Source organism: Tupaia chinensis, unplaced genomic scaffold (assembly GCF_000334495.1).
Source record: "Tupaia chinensis unplaced genomic scaffold, TupChi_1.0 Scaffold143574_1, whole genome shotgun sequence".
Lineage (NCBI taxonomy): Eukaryota > Metazoa > Chordata > Mammalia > Scandentia > Tupaiidae > Tupaia > Tupaia belangeri.
In genome coordinates, this window is record NW_006203419.1 from 663,351 (window position 1) to 683,591 (window position 20,241).

General features: G+C 42.5%; 1 protein-coding gene across 1 annotated transcript in view; it reads left to right on the forward strand.

Annotated features, from left to right (window-relative positions):
• TMC2 (transmembrane channel like 2) overlaps positions 1–20,241 on the forward strand; it is a 72,422-nt gene that overhangs the window by 21,820 nt on the left and 30,361 nt on the right. Inside the window, exons 6-10 of the mRNA XM_006163931.1 lie at positions 4,470–4,551; positions 4,917–5,023; positions 12,114–12,212; positions 14,966–15,108; positions 17,696–17,843. Coding sequence (XP_006163993.1) covers positions 4,470–4,551; positions 4,917–5,023; positions 12,114–12,212; positions 14,966–15,108; positions 17,696–17,843 — 579 coding nt within the window. The remainder of the gene's footprint in view (positions 1–4,469; positions 4,552–4,916; positions 5,024–12,113; positions 12,213–14,965; positions 15,109–17,695; positions 17,844–20,241) is intronic.

Below are 20,241 nucleotides of genomic sequence, written 5' to 3' on the forward strand. Positions count from 1 at the left end.
GCTATAGGGCGCGTGCGCTCGCCGGACAGACAGAGAGAGACATAGAGACAGAAAGCGAGAAATCACCCCCCAGGGGGGATGGTCACGCCGCAATCCCTTCTCCTCCATTCTCCTCTCGGGATCATGGGCACGCACGCACACGCGCCCGGCGTGAGTTTTAAGCCACCGGGTCCGGGACGCAAACCGCGGTCGACTACGTGGGAGTCCAGCGACATAGCCATTACGCTAACTGCTGGTTCCCATAGCTTTTTGTAATGACTTCTGTATCTGTTGGTTCGGAATCTTCTTATTCCTCATACTATTTTTTTTTTTCTCCTTTGCCAGTTATAATAGCCTGACAGATATCTATGGGTCATCTTATTAATTTTATCTACAAGTTATTTGTTACTTAACAACTGCACACTCAGATCTTTTTTCAACTGAAGAATGTGCTTTTTTAGTATCTCTCTTTTTTCTAGTTTTTAACATGGTAAACAATGCTGCAATAAACACCATTATACACTTATGTTAGGTGTACATGGAAGGGTTTGTTCATTTAAGGTTGTGTATTTATTTCTCCCAAGAGCAAGAAAGGCACACAGAGAGGGTCCAGAAGCTGCAATCCACCATCAGACCCAATGAGACCTTGCTCATGGATAAGTGCATGCGTGGCATACTCAGGGGACCCTCCAGAGACTTTCCTTGAGATTGCCTTGCAGAGCATGTTTTACCACTGTGCCACTGTCTAGTCCCAGATACATATGTTTTTTATTACAACAAGACAGAGTCCTCAAAATTGTCTTATTAGTTCAAAAGTATGCATATTTTAGATTTCAATACATATTCCAGGTTATTCCCCCTACCATGTAGAAACTCAAACTGAAATGAACTAAGTCTGAGAATGATTTCTTTTCATTAGTTATGAATGTTACCATCTTTTAAATTCTGTGGTAATCTAATGGGTAAAAAAAAAACGAGTTGTTATTCTTCCTTTAATTTGTATTCACTATATTTTTTGTGGGGTAAAAACCACTTGAGATTTATCGTCTCAACAATTTTTTAAATGTGCAATGCAATCTTGTTATGTCTAGACACAAGGTTGTACAGCAGGTACCTTGACAACTATGTTTTGATAAATGATGCTATTTGATCATGTTTCTGTTAAGTAGTTCTACCTTCCTCCTTAGAAAGCATCACTGCCCATTCTCTTTACTCCATAATTTTCTTCCCGCATTGATTTTCTTTTTCCATGAATGAGAGAGAGACAGTACCCCCAAAAGGGTCTTGACACTGTGACCCACGTCCCACCTCAGCCAGTCCTGGATTAGGGACACACTTTTGTCCACTGTACTCAGGGTCTCCAGACACAAACCTGGAACCTTCCCACATGGGGCAACCTCACAGAGCATCACGTTTTTAATGCTGTACCACTGTCTATCCTCTGTCTCATTATTTTTTAATTAGTTGCTTTCTCTCTCTTTACAATCTCAGAAAATTTTCAGGTTCATTCTCAACATGATTGAATGTATTTTCCTGTGTGTCTATTATAGTCTTTACTATGTTTAATGTTTCTTTTCATCCCATTACTGAACTGAACTCTTAGTTTCCTTGTAATCCTTCCATACCTCACTTATATTCCTTTTAAATTTTCCAATTGTTAGCCTTTACATGAGAAGCCATAGTCCTTGGTTCTATAAAGGATGCACATAACTGCTTCCTAGAATTTATTTACATGTCCTGGAGGAAGTGTTTTCCACAAGTTTCAAAAAATGGTGTCCCCTTTTCCTTGTTCTGCTGTACTATGTTTTTCTTTTCTTTCTTTCTTTCTTTCTTTCTTTCTTTCTTTCTTTCTTTCTTTCTTTCTTTCTTTCTTTCTTTCTTCTTTTTTTTTTTTTTTTGAGACATTTTTGCTATAGGGCGTGTGCACTTAATGGAAAGACAGAGAGACAGAAGGTGAGAAATCACCTCCCAGAGGGGATGGCCATGCTACAATCTCTTCTCCTCCATTCTCTTCTTGGGATTTTGGGCACGCACGCACATGTGCCCAGCATGAGTTTCAAGCTGCCAGGTCTGGTACTCAAACCATAGCCGACTATGAAGGAGTCCAGCAACATAACATTACACCATCTGCTAATCCTTGTACTGTATATTTCTTAGGCCTCACTGGTTGTTTTCATTGTGGTCACTCAGACCCGGATTTCTTCTACAGACAGGACACATAGCTTGCCTGGGTCTTGTTCAACCATTATTTGAAACCTTTTTCTTATACAGAGCTGGGGAGCAAGATGACATGACAACTAATGACCCAGTTTCAGGGCCAGCAGCTACCATCTTACACAGCCCTGAGGAAGGGGTTTGGGTCTTCTCTCCATACCCTAGCCCAGTTTTCTAATCCTCTAAGCCACTGAAAGACAAGAGCTTCAAGTCCGAGAGTCTCCGAGGCTTCCCTCTGCCCTGCCTCTACCCCAGGTCCAGGGGATTGCTTTTCAGTCCTGGTGCCCAGAGCTTTAAGAGACTGTCAGGTGGTTGCCAAGGGGCCCAGCAGCAGACTGTGCCTCTAGGGGCCTTACTTGGCAATATTCATCACTCATGCTGGTCCTCAGCCTTGCAAATGTATATTTATACTGATTTTATCAGCATGCTCTCAAGGGATCCATCTCTCAGGAGAGGACTCATATTGACAAAGCTTATGAGACTGATATTGAACACCAGATGCTGGACTATTCATGCACCAGGAGAAATAATTGATGTGGAGGCTTGAAGTCCACATCATCAGTGCCTTTTCTTTCTTTCTTTCCTTTCCTTTCCTTTCTTTCTTTCTTTTTCTTTCTTTTTTTTTTTTTTCTGAGAGTTTTTTTCTATGGGGTGTGTGATTTTAAAGCCACTAGGTCCAGTACTCAAACTGTGGTCAGCCACGTGGGAGTCCAGCACTTCAACCACCACACCACCTGCTGGCCCAGGAGATTTTCAACTATAGAAACTCACCTTAGGATCTGTTCCTTGCTACCTCTTGGTCTGTTGTTTTCTGTGAGTGGTGTGTGTGTGTGTGTGTGTGTGTGTGTGTTACAAAATGGATTTATTTCCTGGGGGTGTAGTTGGTGGAGAGCAGCCCCTTGGAGAATTGATAAATCAACACCTAGCCATCAGACAGACAGCTACTCAGGTTTCTGGTTGTTACAAACTGAGTGTCGGGGCTGGGAACAGACCGTGGAAGAAAGCCAAATGCCTTCCTGTCATCTCTCAGATAAGCAAGACTGTCATCTCCCCAGACTTAGGTCGACCTGCACTGGGCTGCCATCTTGAAGCAAGGCCCCATCTCCTATAGTCCTTGAGCCCAGTCTGCCAGTGGTGCTTGGAAGCCTCCATATCTTAGCACAAAAATTTCCAAAGCGGATGTGGAGTGAGAGAGAAACCAGGGCAAGAGCAACACATTGCATTTGTCTATAGTGTTGATAAAATTTGAGGTTTGAACAATTTATATGTAAGCTTAGACATTCTGTGTACAGGGACTAGCAGGTGGTGTGATGGTTGAGGCACTGGACTCCCACATGGCTGAGAGTGGTTTGACTCCTTAACCTAGCGGCTTGCTTTCTCACTTTCCCTCTCTTTCTCTCTCTCTGTCTTTCTCTCTGTCTCTCTCTCTCTCTGGTAGTACATGTGCCCTATAACAAATTAAAACCTAGTAGCAACAATAATAATAATTAATAAAAATTAATTAATTAAAAAGGAAATTCTGTGTATAATATCTGGTTTGGGAATTGTGATGATTAGTTTGGGTTGTCAACTTGACTGGACTAAGGAATATCTAGAAACCCAACAAAGCATTATTCTGGGTGTGTCTGTGGGGGTGTTTTCAGAAGAGATTAACATGTGAGTGAGTAGATTATATGTGGAAGATCTGCCCTCAGTGTAGTGGGCACCATTCAATCATCAAAGGACTTGGAAAGGACAAATACAGAAGATGGATGAGTCTCTTTGGATAGAGAGTAAGATGGGCTTTCATCCTTGGACTGTGTGTCATCCACTTCCCTGCCTCTGAGGCCTTGGGACTTGACCTGTATAGTGCTACTAGAATCCCAGGATCTCCAGCTTACAAGTGGCCTGTTGCTGGACTTCTAGCTGTCATAATGTGTGAACAGATTCCTCCAATAAATCCCTCCTTACATGTCTATACAGATCCCACTAGTTCTGTCTTCCTGGAGAATCCTGACTCATATAGGGATCAAACTGGGGCTAGCAACCTTTGACAACCTTTTGCATCTTAAAATAAAGATCAAAGGGAAGAGAGAAATTTCACAAGTCTGATGGCCTCATTTATAGACAACCAGTACCTACATCTGATAGGAATTGTTGCTAAACTCTAATGCAAGTCGACCTCACACTGACATGTCAGCCTCAATATGGCCTCTCCATCTTGCCACCCCCAACATGCTCTTTCATGCTCCAAGTATCAGACAAATGACCTGAGGGTGTTGCCTGTTTTCTTTCAGAAATGGGTCAAGTTTAAAAGAGACTTTCATAATTTCAAGACTCAGTGTATCCCCTGGGAAATGAAGATCAAGGATATTGAAAGTGAGTATTTTGGCATTCGTCTTTTAGCTGGCTTACAGAAGAGTTTTCCAAAAGGCTCAGATTGTCTCCCCGACTTTCTGGTTAGATTATTTCATAGATTCTGTTGTATAGGGGAGGAGGAAACACGGGTTTGGAGTAGTCAGACCAAGAATTAAATTCTCCACTTTCTGATTGTGAGAATTTAGGCAGATTGGTTAATCTCACAGAGCCTCTGGGTGTTTATCTAGAAAAATAAAATGAAGATCAGATCAGAATGTTTGTAGCACAAGCTGATGTAAAACTGGACTCCATCACAGACATAAACTGCTCAGTAGTGTCAGTTTCCTCCTTCTGCAACACTTAAATCCATTGTCTTTTCTCTGCAGGTCACTTTGGTTCTTCGGTGGCATCCTATTTCATCTTTCTCCGATGGATGTATGGGGTTAATCTTGTCCTTTTTGGCTTAATATTTGGTCTAGTCATAATCCCAGAGGTAAGATAAGAATTTCCTATATCTTTTTGGATAGTGTTGAGGCTTATCATAATCATCATAAGGAAAGTTATGGCATATTTTTCTATGCAAAAATGCATCATGACTTTTTCAGTGACCCAATATATTAACAAAGTACTCTCTCTTTTATAAAGGATCATTCTTTTCTTTTTTTCCTTTTCTTTCTTCTCTCCTCTCCACTTCTTTTCTTTTCTCTTTTCTTCTTTTATTTTCTTCTCTTTCCTTTTCTGTTTTTTCTTTTCTTTTCTTTTTTTGAGAGGTTTTCGCTATAGGGCGCGTGCGCTCGCCGGACAGAGAGAGACAGAGAGACAGAAAGCGAGAAATCATCCCCCAGAGGGGATGGCCACACCGCAACCCCTTCTCCTCCATTCTCCTCTCGGGATCTTGGGCATGCACGCACACATGCCCGGTGTGAGTTTTAAGCCACCAGGTCCGGGACGTGAACCACAGTCGACTATGTGGGAGTCCAGCGACATAGCCATTACGCTAACTGCTGGTTCCCTCTTTTCTTTTCTTGACCAGAGAGAGACACACAGAGAGAGAGAGGGAAAGTGAGAAAGCAAGTGACCAGGTCTAGGACGCAAACCATGGTCGGCCATGTGGGAGTGTCCAGCACCTTAACCACTACACCACTTGCTGGTCCCAATCGGGCATGTTTTTCAAACCGCTGGGTTCAGGACTTGAACCACAGTATTGGATATGTGGGATCCAGCTAACTTAACCACCATGCTGCAGGATGACCCTATGTTAAGCAGAATGCGTTTTTTGTTTTGTTTTGTTTTGAAGAGAGATTTTTTTTTGCCATGGGGTGGGTACGTGTGCTCGCCAGAGAGACAGAGGTAGAAAGTGAGAAATCACCCCAGGGTGGATGTCCATGCCACAATCCCTTCTTGATTCTCCTCCTGAGATTTTGGGCATGCATGTGCATGCATATGCACCCTGCATGAGTTTTAAGCCACCAGGTCCAGGACTCAAACCGTAGTGGACTACATGGGAGTCCAGCAACATAACCATTATATCATCTGCTGGTCCTTGTTAGGCAGAATTCTTTTCTCTTGTTTTTTGACCAGGTCTTATCTCCTGTTATAACTGGTTATTTTTGACTGAGTGCTAAGCATTGTCTATGAAAAAATATTGAGATTTACTTATTTTTTTAACTGAAGAACTAACTAGAATTACCTCAATCCAGTCAGCAATTTAGGTGATTCAAGATCAAAACTGGGCTTTAAAAAATAATTTTTTGAGAGGTTTTTGCTATAGGGCGCGTGCGCTCGCCAAACAGACAGAGAGAGACAGAGAGACAGAAAGCGAGAAATCACCCCCCGGGGGGGATGGCCACGCCGCAATCCCTTCTCCATTCTCCTCTCGGGATCTTGGGCACGCACGCACACGTGCCTGGCGTGAGTTTAAGCCACCAGGTCTGGGATTCGAACCGCGGTCGACTACGTGGGAGTCCAACGACATAGCCATTACACTAACTGCTAGTCCCTAAAAAATAATTAAAAAAAAAATTTTTAAGGGTAAAGTAAGAGAAGGGTCAGCAGATGGAGTTGAGGTTTAGGAGACTGGATTCCACTTAGCTGACTGCATGGTTTGAATCCAAGATCTGGCAGTTTGAAAAACATACCAGTTGGGAACCAGCAGTTAGCGTAATGGCTATGTCGCTGGACTCCCATATAGTTGACCGCGGTTCGAGTCCTGGACCCGGTGGCTTAAACTCACTCTGGGTGCATGTGCGTGCATGCCCAAGATCCTGAGAGGAGAATGGAGGAGAAGGGATTGCGGTGTGGCCATCCTCCCTGGGGGGTGATTTCTCGCTTTCTGTCTCTCTGTCTCTCTCTGTCTGTCTGGTGAGTGCACATGCCCTGTAGCAAAAAAAATTTTTTTTAAATTAAAAAAATAAAAAAACTCTCAAAAACAAACAAACAAAAAAAGCCATACCAGGTGCATGTGTGCCTAAAATCCAGAGAGGAAGACGGAAGAGAAGGAATTGCAGCATGGTCACCCCCCACGGAGTGCTTTCTCGCGTTCCCTCTCTTTCTCTGTCTCTATCTCTGTTGAGTGTGTGCACCCTGTAACAAAGAGAGAAAAAAGGCTGGGCTTAAATCCCTGAGAGAATTAGTCTATATATTTTTTCAATTTCACAAAGAGTAGCATACCCAGGCCTTAAAGAAAAACCCGGGTTTTTACCAGATATAGTCCCATTTATCTTCACGCTTAGCCCTCTGACTTTTCCAAAATCTATGCAATTTTTAAAAATTTCTTAGCTGCTGTTTTTTAAATCAGCAGTGACTCATGGTGAATAGCTGTGCCACATGCCAGACTCACTGTTCCAGAATTCTTTATCTCTTAGATCTTGGGACCAGCAGTTAGCATAATGGCTATGTCGCTGGACTCCCACGTAGTCGACCGCGGTTCAAGTCCTGGACCCAGTGGCTTAAACTCACACCGAGCGCATGTGCGCACATGCCCAAGATACCACGAGGATAACGGAGGAGAAGGGATTGCGGTGTGGCCATACCCCCTGGAGGGTGATTTCTCGCTTTCTATCTCTCTGTCTCTCTCTGTCTGTCTGGCGAGTGCACGCGCCCTATAGCAAAAACCTCTAAAAAAAAAAAATCTTAGATCTTGGCTACACAAGTCATTGTTGTCCACTTTTCTAGTTGTTCTCAGTGAGAGAACTTCATACAAAGCAACTTACTCTGCCTTTCTTGGCAGCATTTTTTTTTATTTAACTTTATTTTATTTTATTTTATTTATTTATTTTCATTCTACCAGAGAGGTACAGAGTGAGAGAGAGAGGGAAAGTGAGAAATCAAGTCACCAGGTCCAAGACTTGAACCTCACCTGGCCATGTGGGAGTCCAGAGCCCTTAACCACCACGCCGCCTACCAACCCCAGGAGCATTGTTTTATTTGTTTGTTTTGGGGGTTTTTTGAGAGGTTTTTGCTATAGGGCATGTGCCCTCGCCAGAAAGACAGAGACAGAGAGACAGAAAGCGAGAAATCAGCCCTCAGAGGGGATGGCCACACTGCAATCCCTTCTCCTCCATTCTTCTTTCGGGACTTTGGGCACGCACGCACACGCGCCCGGTGTGAGTTTAAGCCACTGGGTCCAGGACTTGAACTGCGGTTGACTACACGTGAGTCCAGCAACATAGCCATTACGCCAACTCTGGTCCCGCTGGCAGCATTGTTTTTAAGAGTAAAATTTAGAAACAACCCAAATGTATATGAAGAGTAGAGTGTGTAAATAGTAGGTTGTCTTAAAAGTCATGATTTATTTTACTGTGTTTTTCTATGCAAAAATGCATCATGATTTTTTCAGCAACCCAATATACTGTAGTATGTCCATACAATGTAACCTTACATAGCAGTGAAAATAAGTGAACTGTAGCTACACATGTCAATATCAATGGATCTCAAAAGTGTAATGTTGTGGGCCAGCAGGTGGCGTGGAGGATAAGGCGCAGGATCTCACATGACCAACTCCATGGTTCAAGTCCTGGACTCGGCAGCTTTAGAATCACACCAGGTGTGTGTGCCCAAAAATCGTAAGAGGAGAGTAGAGGATAAAGGATTGTAGCATGGCCATCCCCCTTGGGGGGTAATTTCTCACATTCTCTCTCTCTCTCTGGCAAGCACACGCACCCTATGGCAAAAACAAAACAAAGTATAGCATGAAAAAAACAATTCACAGGAGATTGCTTACATGTGATGCTACATATATTCAAACAGGCAAAGCTAAACAGTAAGTAAAGAAAATTAAACGGGATGATGATTATAAAATGTAATACATGTTGGATGTTGGTTGTGTCTTAGGGTGGAAGTGCAGTATGGTTCAAAAGGCGCTTATCCAGGGTGTGGTAATTTTCTGTTTCTTAAATAGGTAGTAGATACACATAGTTCATTTCATTTTCATTGTAATCAACTACATGTGTGTGTTATCTAGATGCTGTTTTGTACACAACATATTTTCAATAAGAACCTAAATTTAAAGCACACGAAAAGAAAAAGAAAATTATCTAAAAGTGTTGAGCCTATACATTAAAAAATAGGAATGGTGTTACAGTCAACAGTAACATATCAGAGCCTGTGCTACTAAAACCAAGAACAAGGTGGTACGTCCCTATCCTCACAACTTTGCAAAATTATTTTGAAGTTCCCACTTTGTGCAAAAAGTCAGAAAAAATTAAACATTCATACATTTTTAAAAGAATTATTTATTTCATTGTTATTTATTTATTTTAAATGTGACCAGAAGGGGACAGAGAGAGAGAAAAAGGGAAGGTGAAGAAAGCAAGTCACCAAGTCTGAGACTCGGACCATGGTCAGCCATGTGGGCATCCAGCGCCTTAACCACCATGCCACCTGCCAGCCCCAAAACCTCTTATACATTTGATACTAAAAAACCACAAAAATGCTTTAGTTGGTAGGTGATATGATTTTAGACCCCAAAAAATCCTAATGACTCTGCCAAAAATTACTAGAATTTAGTAAAAGAATATAGTGAGATGGCTGGAGTCACTTTATTTTACTTATTTATTTATTTTTTAAGAAATATTTTTACCATAGAGTATGTGCACTTGCCAGAGAGACAGAAAGGAAAAAGTCACCCCCCAGGGGGTTGGCCACACCACAATCCCTTCTCCTCCATTCTCCTCTCGGGATCTTGGGCACGCATGCACGCACACATGCCCAGCATGAGTTTTAAGCTACTGGGTCCGGGAATTGAACTGTGGTCGACTATGTGGGATTCCAATGATGTAACCGTTACACCACCTGCTGATCCCTGGAGTCACTTTAAATAGACAGACATTTGAAACCTTTCTCTATACTGTCACTATCCAGCTCAAAATGGAATTTTCACATTCCAAATAGCAATATGTCTATAAAATAGCTAGTAATAAATTTAGCAAATTAAAAAATAAAAATAATGTTATAGTAAATGGTGACATATTAAAGCCTGTGATAGTAAAACCAAGAATCAGGTGGTCAAAATTAAAAGTTTTCTATGAAGAACGTTATACAGTATTACTGGTCAAAACTGAGACAAAATAGGGGCTGGCAGGTGGTAGTTAAGGAACCCTGCAAAATGTATCCGCCAAATCCCAGGAGGAAACTGGAGGAGAAAGGATTGAGGTGTGTCTATCTACCCTGGAGGGTGATTTCTCACTTTCCTTCTCACTGTCTCTATTTGTCTCCAGCAAGTGCACACACCCTATGACATAAAAAAGAGAGAGAGAGAGAGAGAGAGAGAGAGAGAGAGAGAGGGAGACCAAATAAATGGAAGGATACATTCTTGAAAGGGAAAGCTTTATATTAAAAAGTCAATTCTGGGGACCAGCAGTTGGTGTAATGGCTATGTCACTGGACTCCCATGTAGTTGACCATGTTTCAAGTCCTGGACCAAGTGGCTTGAACTCAACCGGGCGCGTGTGCATGCATGCCCAAGATTCTGAGAGGAGAATGGAGGAGAAGGGATTTTGGCATGGCCATCTTCCCTGGGGGGTGATTTCTCACTTTCTGTCTCTCTGTCTCTCTCTCTGTCTTTCTGGCGAGCACACGTTCCCTATAGCAAAAACCTCTCAAAAAAATTAATTAATTCTGGGGTCAGACAGGTGGTGTGGTAGTTTAGGTGCTGGATTCCCACATGGCTGACTGTGGTTAGAGTCCCAGACCTGGCAGTTTGCTTTCTCACTCTCTCTGTCTCTGTCTCTCTCTGGTCAAATTAAAAATAAATGAATGAATAAATAAAATAAAATAGATCATTCTTTTTTAAAAAGTCAATCCTTTCTGATTAAAATATAAATTCAATACATTTTTTTAAATTTGCTATGGGGGGCTGGCAGGTGGCATGGTGGTTAAGAGTGCTGGATTACCACATGGCCAACTATGGTTCGAGACCTGGGCCTGGCAGCTTGCTTTCTCACTTTCCTTCTCTCTCTCTGTCCCTCTCTGTTCAAATTAGTTAATTAATTAAGTTAAATAAAATAATTCTTTAAAAAATTTGCTATAGAGTGTGTATGTTCACCAGAGACAAAACATTAGAAAGCACCCTCCTTCCCCCACCCATGGAGAATGGCCATGCTGCAATCTCTTCTCATTCTTCTCTCAGAATTTTGGGCCTGGCATGGTCAAATCCCATGTAGTTGACCTCTGTCCAAGTCCCAGACCCAGCAGCTTAAAAAACTCACTGGGCACTGGGACCAGCAGTTGGCGTAATGGCTATGTCACTGGACTCCCATGTAGTCAACCGTGGTTCTAGTCCCAGACCTGGTGGCTTAAACTCATGCTGGGCACGTGTGCACATGTGCCCAAGATTATGAGAGGAGAATGGAGGAGAAGGGTGTGGCCATCCCCCCACCGGGGAGTGATTTTTCGGTTTCTGTCTCTCTGCCTCTTTGATAAACATGTACACCCTACAGCAAAAATATCTCTCTCTAAAAGAGAATGAAAAAAAGAAATTGGTAATAAAATTATATTAAGCTAACTAACCAGACTAAAATATACAGAAAACTCAAAAGGAATTAAGAAGAAATACATTAATACCCAGTAGTTGTTATCTTAGGGTTGCAGAGGTGATGGGTAATTTTTAAAAATGCTGTTGTGTGCTTTTTCTTATTTTCTACGAAGACCATGTGTTAACTTTTTTTTTCCTTTTGCTAGAGGTTCCATTCACTCACCAGAGAAGACAAAAGACAGGGAGAAAAGGAGGAACAGAGAAAGCACCTCCTCTGGAGAATGGTCACACTACAACCCTCCTTCCTTTGGGGGTTTTGGACACACACACACACACACACACACACACACACACACACACGAGTATATTTCTCAAGCTACCAGGTCTAGGGCTCAAACTGTGTAGTTGGCCTTCTGGAATCTGGCTACCTTAACCATCGGGTCATGGAGTCAGCCAGAGTGTGTATTACTTTTAAAATCAGAAAAGTGGTACACGTTACAGAAACCAATGGGTGTGTCTTACTCTGAGAAGGGAAATATTTAACCCAGTTTATGAAAGTCTCTGTGTTTGTATTTCCTTTGCTTACACCCATGTTCTACCCCTACGCAAGGTACTGATGGGCATGCCCTATGGAAGTATCCCCAGAAAGACAGTACCTCGGGCTGAAGAAGAAAAAGCCATGGACTTTTCCGTCCTTTGGGATTTTGAGGTACTTTTGCCAACATACCAATATATTTCCGTTTTGTAATCGTAAGGCCTAAAGATGACTTGGGTAAGTGTGAAGTAGTGCATTTAATTATTGAAATGCAATCAAATACAATCCAGCACTTGGCTAAATGAATTCACAGACCGTATCTCTCAACAGTCTCCCCCAGATCTCTCCTGGTATCTTCTCTCCAGCCTCAGTCTGAGGGATGTGAGCTTCCCATGAGACCCCGGCTCCTTCCTCTGCCAGCTCTTAAGTCACCTCACAAAGTGGCTTTCTCTCTCCAGATCCACACTAAGCCCCCCAGGTCTGTCTCCACTTCAGCCTTTCTCCTCGAATCACATGACATCTTCAACTAAATGTTCAAACTGCTTCTCAGATTCAATATCTATCCAAGCAACAACCGTTTCTCTTCCTCTCCTTTACAGAACCATCATTCAGGCATTCTAGTATGAAATGCTTCTCCCTTTTCCTTACCACCACCTTCTACATTCTAATCAATCTCTAAGTCTGAGCCTACCTACTAAATATTTCTTGAACCTTTTCTTTTTCCTTTAATTTTGCTATAGGGCAGGCACTCATGTGCATGCACAAAGAGAGAGAGAGAGAGAGAGAGAGAAAGTGAGAAATCACCCCCCCCAGGGGATGGCCATGCCGCAGTCTCTTTGCTGGCCCTTTCTTAAACCTTTTAAAACCCAGTTAAGAATGCTGGATTTTATTACATTTGGAAATGAGGATCCAATGAATGTCTGAGAAGAAAAAAAAAAAATCGATGATTATCCAGACTCAGGAAGATCATGTCGTGGACTTTTCTTTTTTTTTGAGATTTTGAGATTTTGAGATACTATGACCAATATCCTAATTCACTTCCATTTTGTGATTGTAAGGCTAAAGATGGCATGGGTACATGTGAAAATTGCATTTAATTATTGAAAAAAAACAGTGCTTTAATCAAATAAGATCCAGCAGTGGGCAAAATGTTTTTCTCCATCCTGTTTACCTCTGCTTATCAGAATCTTCTACCTCTCAGGGACCAGCAATTAGTGTAATGGCTATGTCACTGGACTCCCATGTAGTCAACCGCAGTTCGCGTCCCAGACCTGGTGGCTTAAAACTCTTGCCGGGCACGTGTGCATGCATGCCCAAGATCCCGAGAGGAGAATGGAGGAGAAGGGATTGCGGTGTGACCATCTCACCTGGGGGATGATTTCTTGCTTTCTGTCTCTCTGTCTCTCTCTGTCTGTCTGGTGAGCGCACGCGCCCTATAGCAAAAACCTCTCCAAAAAAAAATAAATAAATAAAAGCATCTTCTACCTCTCTTCTCTTCTTCAGCTTGACTCCTAAAATCTCCATTCCCTCTGCTGCCAAAGTGATCTTTCTAAAATGCAAATCTGGCTATCATTCTCCAACCTCAGACATGCATGGATTTTCATTTCCAAATGCTATAAAAGCCAGTGTTCTTAGCTGGGTTTGCAGAAGAACTGCTCATGACCTGGGTGCTCCCCACCTCTTCAGTTCCATGTCTGTCCAACATCTCACACTTTTAACGTACCAGTGTCATCAAGTTTGGGGGAAGTCCTTGAATGCACCGCCCTTCCTCAGCATCTCCCCGCCTGTGCTCATGCTCCTCTGCTGGAACATCCTTCCCTCCTCTTTGAGTCCATGCCACGCTCCAAGGGGTTCCCGAGGCTCAGAGGCATGACTGGTGCCTCCCACAACAAGCCGTAGCTGCTGCTGTCCTTCCCTCTCAAAGCTAGGCTTGAACCCCCTCAGAAATGCATGAGAGTTAATCCGAGTATTTTTTCCAAGGTAGTCAGGACAAGGATGCCTGACTATATTTACTACTAAGGACTTCCTTTGTCCTTTATTTCGCCCAAGAATCTCTGTTCCTATTTACCAGAAACAAACTGAATTTATTCAACAATAATCCCTTGCTTTATATGTAGCAAAGACATATAAGAAGCCCTAAAAATCTCAGTTAATGTTACACCCCAATAATTATACCCCAAAAGTGAGCTATTTATACCTAAAACCAATTATACCAAAAACAAAAATAAAATAAAAGAAAATTTGAAATTCAAGTTAGACTGTGAGCCTTATTGTGCATAATTTTTTAATAAAGTTTGAAATATTAAAAACCTCCTAGGGGACCAGCAGTTAGCGTAATGACTATGTCTCTGAACTCCCATGTAGTTGACCGCGGTTCAAGTCCCAGACCCAGTGGCTTAAACTCACGCCGGGCACGTGTGCATGCATGCCCAAGATCCCGAGAGGAGAATGGAGGAGAAGGGATTGCGGCGTGGCCATCCCCCCTGGAGGGGGGGGTGATTTCTTGCTTTCTATCTCTCTGTCTCTCTCTGTCTTTCTGGCGAGCGCACGCGCCCTATAGCGAAAACCTCTCAAAAAAAAAAAAAAAAAGCTCCTAAAGTCCCATCTACTTCTGGAGCATTAAATTAAGACTTGAGGAATGGAAAAAATTAATTGGGAGCTATCCAGGCATGCGTTCTTCTGCACAGGCACACACATACCTTGTCCCGAATTTTATCCCAAATGTTTACAACATTCACTTCTCACCCCTACTTTTTCATCCACTCTTTGTAATGGGGAAATGAAGGGAATGAAGAAGAGAAAGAAGAAGAACAAGAACATATCCCTTTGAATTAAAACTCTGGGAGAAATTCTTGGTAGATGGGAGTGTCTGATGACTGCCTGCTCTGCTGTTACTCACCTGGAGCATTGTGATTTGCTTCCTCCAGGGCTACATCAAGTATTCCGCTCTCTTCTATGGCTACTACAACAACCAGAGGACCATCGGGTGGTTGAGGTACAGGCTGCCTATGGCTTACTTTATGGTGGGGATCAGCGTGTTTGGCTACAGCCTGATGATTGTCATTAGGTCGTAAGTATGACTGTCTTGTTTAGACGCTCTGACTTTCACACAAACAGCTCACTCTTCTGGCTCCTACATGCTTACCTTCTTGTGGGGCACTTAGAGAGAAAACAAGGAAACCAATACACAATGCGAATGTGGATTGTAATATATGTTTAAAAAAAAAATAAGTCATTAACCAGGCATTCTGGGAAGCTCTGGGAAATAGGATAGAAACTCCTCTAGATGAGGCTGCGACTGACAAACTTGCTGAAAATCTGAGGCCCAGCATTTTAGACGATGGAAGAGCCTGTGCAAAGGTCCCGAGGCAGCAAATTACCCTGATGTGTTCTCCAAACTGTCAAAAAGCCAGTGCGGTTCGAGGGACCAGCAGTTAGCGTAATGGCTATGTCGCTGGACTCCCATGTAGTCGGCTGCGGCTTGCGTCCCAGACCTGGTGGCTTAAAACTCATGCCAGGAGCGTGTGCGTGCGTGCCCAAGATCCCAAGAGAACGGAGGAGAAGGAATTGCAGTGTGGCCATCCCCCCTGGGGGGTGATTTCTTGCTTTTTGTCTCTCTGTCTCTCTCTGTCTGGCTGGCGAGCACACGTGCCCTATAGCGAAAACCTCTCAATAAATAAATAAATAAATAAAAAGCCAGTGTGGCTCGAGAGAGAACATAGTATTTGGTAAGGTGAAGCTGGAAGTTTGCAAAGGCTATTTCTGCTTTCCTCTAGAATTCAACTTCCTCTGAAACCTCTTTTCCTCTTCTGTAACTACAGCCTGCATGTTAGAACCAAGCCTGGCCTTTACGCAGATATCAACTGTAAACATTTGCTAAATAAATGGAATGGGCTGTGATTAACCTTGGAAGCCACTCTGACCCAACTCTCTCTGTGGTCAGAAATTATCTTCTAACATGTCCATAACTCTTTATGTTTAGAGAGATTTTTGCTATAGGGCATGTTTTCTCGCCAGAGACACAGAGAGAGAAAGTGAGAAATCACCCCCCCCCAGGAGATGGCATGCCACAATCCCTTCTCCTCTCAGGATTTTTGGGCACACACACACACACACACACACACACGCCCCCAGCATGAGATTCAAGCCACCAGATCTGGGACTTAACTGCTGTCGGCCTTGTGGGAGTTGAGCGCCTTAATCACCACGCCACCTGCTGGCCCTGTCGGTGACTCTTAGTTCATATTCTCTGAAGAAAATATTTTGCCTGGACCATGAATTGCTTGCCTTAGAGTCAGAGGACCTCACCAGCTATGGCTAGGGAGTATGGTATAAGACACACAGTCTCCTGCACAAATTGGCCCACTGAGACCACTCACCCTCCAGCAGGGTCTCAAGGGGTTGCTTTTCCTAGAGGAGCATGGTAGCCGTGTCTAAAATAGAGTAGAGAATTCTTGAAGCCAAGTTAGAACCTCTAAAGGACAGCCTGGCCTGGCTTTCTATTGGGTCACCTCAGGGGAAGATGCTCCTGCTCTCAAGACTCAGCCCAGCTCTTGACAGTGATCACTTGGTGATATTTGGCTGCCTTAATTCTTTCAAGCAAAAGGAAAAAACAAGGAGATGGGCTTGGTCTCATTCTTAGTCCTCATGTTGTTACTTTTTCCTGCTATTATCCCAGAGAAGTATAAGGATATGGAATGTTTTTACAATGAACCCAAAAGCCAACTAACCCCTGCGGAATAACAAATCCAAAAAGCCAACAGCTGTGATGCAGTTAGAGAGGACTCAAACCCTCCCTTCCCCCCAATATCTGAGAGAGCTCTTGGAATTCTGTGATTCCCCAAGGGCTGAACCCCAGGGAGCACAAAAAGAGGTTGAGGGCAGATAGAATGAATTAAGTGGGTGAGGAGGTACTTTCAGTTAAGCTTGCTTAAGACAATGATGTGAACATAACCTAGTTGCCCTGCCAACTACCTCAGGGTTTACTGAGTTGTTTAATAAATAGGTATGTTTTATTTTTTTAAAAAATGAAAGAAAGAACATAGATGACTTAGAAGGAGATGTTCCTCTTTGAGAATAGAAGTCCCTGTGAAGAATTCTCAAACTGGGCCAGCCAGTGGCATGGTGGTCAAGGCAGCTGAATCCCACATGGATGACCATGTGGTTCATAGTCCCAGACCTGGCAACTTGAAAAACATGTGCGGCACATGTGCACGCATGCCCAAAAATCCTGAGAGGAGAATAAAGAGAACGTATTGCACTGTGGCCATCCCTCCTGGGGGGATGCTTTCTCATTTTCCCTCTCTCGCTCTGTCTGGTGAGCTCATATGCCCTACAGTAAAAAAATTTTTAAAAAAAGGAGTTCTCAAACTAACGAATCAAACTTCATACAGGAAATCAGCTATAAGGGTAGAAAACTGGTTAACCTGTAGGCTCCCTGTTACCCAGTTGACACTATGCACTTGTGGGGAACTCTGACTTTGGAGGGGAAGGCTACCCTGGCTAGCATTGAAGTTGTCTTGGTGTAAGTCTTTGCCTGGCTTCTCTTGTCATTGGTTGGCAGCTACTTATTCATCTGCAACCTATGCCCATGTCAGGCTGAGGCAGTGACACAGCAGAAACAAGACAGGCAAACAGTAGTGGTATGTGCCCAACAGGATGGCCAGCAATACCCAGGGAACCACGAGTGAAGGGGAGAATGATAACTTCACGTTCAGCTTCAAGATGTTCACCAGCTGGGACTACCTGATTGGGAATTCAGAGACGGCCGACAACAAATATGTCTCCATCACCACCAGCTTCAAGGTAGGTACCCAGAGCAGTTCTCTAGTTATTGGGAGACTTCTCCCAGCTGGGGCTGAGGAAATAAAAACCCAATTCATTTGTGGCAAGAGCTTCACAAGAACTGCAAGCCCAATTCTCTGGCCCTCAAGAAAGAAAGCCCTTGGCTGGTACTCACTGTTTTAGCCTGTCCTCCATTGCTTAATAACTGAATACCATACTGCATAGTCCTAGAGTAGAGGTCTATTTAGCTCATGATTTTGGAGGTCCAAGGTCATGGGGCTCCATCTGGTAAATGCCTTCTTCAAAGAGTCAACATGTGGCTCAGGGCCTCACTTGACAAGAACTTGTGTCTATGTCTCTGTGCCTGCTCAGTCTCTTTTCTTCTTACAAAGCTACCAGAATCCCACAACTGATGACCTTATTTAATCCTAATTACCACCCAAAAGATTCACCTGTTAATATCATAGTTGGATTAAGTCTGTATCCTTTTAATATCATCACTAGAGGAATCAAATCTCAGCACATAAATTCAAACCACAGCATCCACCATCTGTTTCTTAATATGGCAGAGACTCTGGGACCAGCAGATGGTGTATGGTTATGTTGCTGGACTCCCACGTGGTCGACAGCAGTTTGTGTCCCGGTGGTTTAAAACTCATGTCAGGCGTGTGTGCATGCATGACCAAATCCCCAAGAGGAGAATGGAGAAGAGATTACGGTGTGACCATTCCCCCAGGGGGTGATTTCTTACTTTCTGTCTCTCTGGCAAGTGAACACACCTTATAGCAAAAACCTCTCTTTAAAAAATTACATATATGTGTGTGTATATATATGTATATATATATGTATATGTGTATATATACATATATATGTATGTGTGTGTGTGTGTGTGTGTATATAGACACTCACAAACTATGCCCAGCACTCGACAGTGATCACTTGGTGATATTTGGCTGCCTTAATTCTTTCAAGCAAAAGGAAAAAACACGGAGATAGGAGGCTTGGTTTCATTCTTAGCTCTCATGTTGTTACTTTTTCCTGCTATTATCCCAGAGAAGTATAAGGATATGGAATGTTTTCACAATGAACCCAAAAGCCAACTAACCCCTGTGAAATAACAAATCCAAAAAGCCAACAGCTGTGATGCAGTTAGAGAGGGCACAAACCCTCCAACCCCCATATATATATGTATATATATACGTATATATACATGTACATATATATATACATATATATGTATATACATATGTATATACATATATATATATGGCAGAAAATCCTGGATGCTGGGATCTGGTCTTGTATATTTCTTTGTAGGATAACTTTCTGCTAGAAGAAGCTATGGATTCATTTCTCAACCTTTTTTGTATGCTAAAATCACCTAAGGAGTTTTAAAATTCTGCTCCCTCTCCTAGAGGGGATTAACATAATTAATTAATTAATTAACAGAATTAATTAATTATATCTCCTGATATAATTAAGAAACATAGTTTAAAGGTATGAGAATAAAGGAACCAACCCTCTGTTTTTCACAATCCACACTTAATTATCTTCATTTCTTCCCAATAGCGATTTGATGTGGTCTACAGAACTATGGGTCATATAAAATGACAAACATGAGGATGAGCAAATGAATGAAGGCAGAAGCTGTGATGTTGAAGCACTGTACATCATATTTTCCCCCATGACTTTAAAAACCATTCCAGGACCAATTTGTGGTTAAGCTGGCTGGATCCCACAAGGTCAACTCTGCAGTTCAAGTCCCAGAGTCCCAGTCTTGGCAGCTTGAAAACCATACCAGGCATGTGTCCATGTGTGTCCAAAATCCCGAGAGGAGAGGAAAGGATTGCTGTGTGGCCATTCCCCTCGGGGCAGAAGGGGCAGGGTGCTTTCTCACTTTCTTCCTCTCTCTCTCTCTCTCTCTCTTACTCTTTCTTCAGCAAACACACATGCCCTATAGAAAATTCAAACAACAAACAAACAATAACGAACAAAAAATTCCAAGTTTCTGATGGTTCAATATTTCTCCTGTCTGATCATTACTGACTTCCTCTCCCAAGAACCTGGCAGAGATCGGTTGAAGATATTTCGATCAACGGGACTGGGGAGAAATGTTCACATATTGAAATGCTCACATTGTAAGCTAAACAATGCGATTGAATGTATATACAAAAAGAAATAAATTAAATTTCAAAAATTTCAAAAAAATATATAAATAAATTATAAAATAGAAGAAAAAGCAAATAAAAAAATAGTACATTACAAAAAAATTCTATGTGTGTGTGTTGAAAGATTGCTTAACTGCATATTTGTTACAAGGTCCCCTTAGTATCATTGAATTTAAAATTATCATAGAATAAAAAGAAATTATTTGGAAAACTAAAAAAAAAAAAAAAAGAACCTGGCAGAGGGCAGATGT